Source organism: Asparagus officinalis, unplaced genomic scaffold (assembly GCF_001876935.1).
Source record: "Asparagus officinalis unplaced genomic scaffold, Aspof.V1 AsparagusV1_Un925, whole genome shotgun sequence".
NCBI classification, from domain to species: domain Eukaryota; kingdom Viridiplantae; phylum Streptophyta; class Magnoliopsida; order Asparagales; family Asparagaceae; genus Asparagus; species Asparagus officinalis.
The window spans coordinates 5,487-9,530 of NW_017973184.1; the positions used below are offsets into that span (position 1 = coordinate 5,487).

General features: G+C 36.8%; 1 protein-coding gene across 1 annotated transcript; it reads right to left on the reverse strand.

Moving 5' to 3' along the window:
* Positions 1 to 836: 836 nt before the first annotated feature.
* On the reverse strand, positions 837 to 3,804 carry LOC109828268 (protein FAR1-RELATED SEQUENCE 5-like). Its single transcript, XM_020395298.1, has 2 exons — positions 3,479 to 3,804; positions 837 to 3,382 (listed from the first exon to the last, which is right to left on the reverse strand). The coding sequence occupies exons 1-2, from the start codon at positions 3,536 to 3,538 to the stop codon at positions 1,121 to 1,123; spliced, it is 2,322 nt and encodes a 773-aa protein (XP_020250887.1). The 5' UTR covers positions 3,539 to 3,804; the 3' UTR covers positions 837 to 1,120.
* Positions 3,805 to 4,044: the final 240 nt, after the last annotated feature.

Consider the following 4,044-nt stretch of genomic DNA (forward strand, 5'->3'; position numbering starts at 1 on the left):
ATGGCCATGTTATCCCTAGCTCACTCCTAGTTAGTTCTAGATGCCCTCCTGTTAGTTCAAGCCCATCTCCTGTTAGTTCTACTTCGTGCTGACGTTATTTCTAGCCCAAGTGTTTGTTCTGTTATGTCATGATATCCCTAGCTCACTCCTTGTTATATCTAGCTGTCCTCTTGTTAGTTCTAGAACATACAGAGTTAGTTCTATTACGTTGCTTAAATATTGTACCCACTTAATCAAGCCTTGTACCTACTTGTAAAAACTTTTATACCCACTTAATCAAGTTTGGTACCCACTTAATCAAGTTTGGTACCCATTTATTCAAGTTTTGTACCCACTTAACCATGTTTTGTACCTCATTATTCTGGAATCAAAATTTTGTACACACTTATTCAAGTTTTGTACCCATTAATACACGTTTTGTACCTACTTAGGCACCGTTTTGTACCCATTTATACACGTTTTGTACCCAATTAATCAAGCCTTGTACCTACTTGTAAAAACTTTTGTACACACTTAATCAAGTTTTGTACCCACTTAATCAAGTTTGGTACCCATTTATTCAAGTTTTGTACCCACTTAACCATGTTTTGTACCTCATTATTCTGCTGCAAATTTTGTACCCACTTATTCAAGTTTTGTACCCATTTATACACGTTTTGTACCTACTTAGGCACCCTTTTATACCTCTTTGCTCTGGATTCAAATATTGTACCCACTTAATCAAGCTTTGTACCCACTTAATCAAGCTTTGTACCTAATAATGCCATGATTTTATTTTTGTACCCACTTATTCAAGTTTAGTACCCACTAATTGCTCGTTTTGTACCCACTTAATACTGTTTTGTTCCTCATTGTTCTGGGGGAAAAAATTAATTCAAATTATCATCCATACATGATTAATCCATACAACCACATTATCATCCATACATACATAAATCTTAAGGGAAAAGTGAATAAATCAAATTGTGAACATTCAACCGAAACACATGCTTTGTTTTGGCCCTCCGTAAACTTTGTTTTGGCGATGCCGTTAACTTTCTCGACCTCCACGAGCAACATTTTTGTTCTACAAAAAAAATTGCAACTTTATCATGACAAATGCAAAGACATTGAAAAAATATTAAATCAAGATTAAGTATAATACCTTAGCTAAAGGACAACTCGTTATATAATGTCCTTTTCCCTTACAAAACCCACAAAATCTTTGTTTTTTTATACTCTTTTCTTGTGCTATCTCCACTCCCGACTTAATTCTAGTAGCATGTGCTGGTCGTCCCTTCGTGGCAACAGGCTTATCTGGATCACGAATAGTGATTTGAGTTGCTTCCTCTATAGAGATGGGTATGGATGAAGTAGGCATCTTATTGCTGGCATTGCTCTCATTTCCATTGTCGTTATGTTCCTTCTCAATCTTGGAATTCTCAACTTCTTCAAAAAATGAGTCTAAAAAAGCACTAAACTTATCATGAAGTGTACTTGAAGTCAATGTATCTTCTAGTGCCTTGTTACATCTACTCCTAAGGGCCCAATGTTTAATGATAGATAGTTGGTCTTCACTATTTGTAATGCAATTTCTAACAACTCCGCAACCAACATGTCTTGCTTTAATTGTCCATCGTTGCATGATATATCTTGATGGAATTTCTAATACTTGCTTCTTTACTAAAATGTGCAAGCTATGTTTGCATAATATACCTTCCATCTCAAATCTCGCACAAGAGCACTTAATTCTTTTTTCTTTGGATGTATCGAAAACAACATGATGCTTTACTATCTTCTTGCTTTCAGCCTCGCTATCTATATTCCAAACGGCATAAGTAGCACTTGCGCCGTCCTTCGACAACTTTTCATGAAGCATGGAGTAACTATCCTTGAGTTCTTTCTGAAAGATAGTAAACAGATTCTTCGTATAATTCTCCCGAGCTTGTTTTTCAATGGGATGTTCAATTATCAATGTAGGAACTGAGTTTGTGGACTTAAAATCTTGCTCAAGTTCAGCGGCTCGGCGAGCTCTGACAGCATTATCATACTGCTTAACAAAATCATGTAACTCGGTATTTACATTCACAAAATGATCAAAAAAAGCATTAATTCCCTCACTCCGCTGAGTAGATGTCATTCCTGCAGTAAAAGTGTCTTTAAGATACACTGGAGCCCAATGATCTCGATGATTGTATAAATTTACTAACCAACTCCTTTTATCTGCACCATATTTGTCCCTCATTTCTTCCCAACGCTTTTCAAATTTTTCTTCCGATTTACTCCAATACCATTTGTTATACTTTACACCAACATCCTCACCATAATCATTATGCATTGATTGAAGATTTTGTAAGGCATTCCTACGAAGGTGCCAAGAACAAAAGCGATGGCGAGTTTTAGGAAAAACTTTGTGAATAGCACCACACATAGCTTTATCTTGATCAGTGATGATTGTTACTGGTGCTATACCCGACATACATTTTAACCATTGGCTAAATAACCATATAAACGTCTCCTCCGTTTCATCGGCCAGTAACGCACACCCAAATAGAGTAGACTGTCGATGATGGTTAACGCCCGTAAATGGTGCAAACGGCAATTTTAAATTGTTCGTTCTATATGTAACATCAAAGCAAACAACATCTCCAAATTGCAAGTAAGAAGTCCTCGACCTACCATCCATCCAAAAAACACTTCTCATCGTCCCATCATTTTCTAAATCAAGTGCGAAGTAAAATTGAGGATCAGATACCTTTTTCTCTTGAAATTGACGAACTATGTTCACGCACTCATGGCCGACGTTGTTTCTTCGTTTAAGTCTAAGTTGTGCTTGGCATTCTTGTTGAGTGAGAGAGCCTTGTTCATTGCCATGAGCAACGTCTACAACCTTACAAATGGCAGAAGGCCGTAAACCTTGATTGTCAAGAGTATCTATCAACCTTTTTGTCGATTGAGCTCGATGAAGTGTCCGATGTGAGTAGTGCTTCTTTACCCGAGTTGGGGTGGTTAATGGATGACCATTATGCTTACTGTTTAACTTTCGGACCACCCATTTTTCAGTGCTTCTATCAAGTCCAATAACCATCCTTGCGTTGCATCCACATCTTGTATCGAACTTTCGAATTACATTCCGACCATCTTCTCTTTTATCTTTTAAAGATTTAAAGCCTTCTTTGTCACATACAAATATTCTAGATAGGATTGCATCTTTCTTTCTCGACCAAGCTGTGTGACCCTTGCGAACACCAAATCCCTTAAGTCTGGCGTATGCATTGTAGAAATTATAAGCTTCCTCATGAGTAGAGAACTCCATTCCGATATATGGATCAACGCTGTTTAAATTATCTTCACCATTTTCAACGCCCATAAGCTCATCACCATTCTCCTCATGCTCGGATGCCTATAAAAATAGAGAAACAAAACTCATGCTAAAAGACAACTATTTTGGTATATGTCATTAGTTAGTAGTACACTATAAACAATAAGATATTATCACCTGAGGGGGAAGCCATGTTGTAGATAGTAGATCATGGTCCTGGCTTTTATCTTCTTCCATTGTTGCCTCACGTGAGAGAATTGGTGGAGTGTCTATACAAGCTATCAAATTATCACATATAAGAAGTTCAAAATCGCTCAAAAAACGTCATCAAGTTGATCTTTCAATTTCACTAAACAATTTCTAAACGATAGTTTAAACCAAATTTAAAGTTTATATCCAATTTAACAATACATGGCAAAAATAGCTCTAAATTATCCGGCTCGTAGCCATAGAGTGAGTGCTGCAAACCAAGTAATGTATGAGCTGAAATTAAAAGGAAGAAGATAGATCCAAGGAATATGCATGAGGGAAGATAGAACCATCATGAAATCCACTAGATCTAACAGGAACGCCAACTAGAACTAACATGCCTCGTAATAGAACTAACATCATCTCCATTAGAGCTAACATGCATTTTGTACACATTTATTCAAGTTTTGTACCCATTTATACACGTTTTGCACCTACTTAGGCACCGTTTTGTACCCATTTATACACGTTTTGTACCTAATTAATCAAGCTTT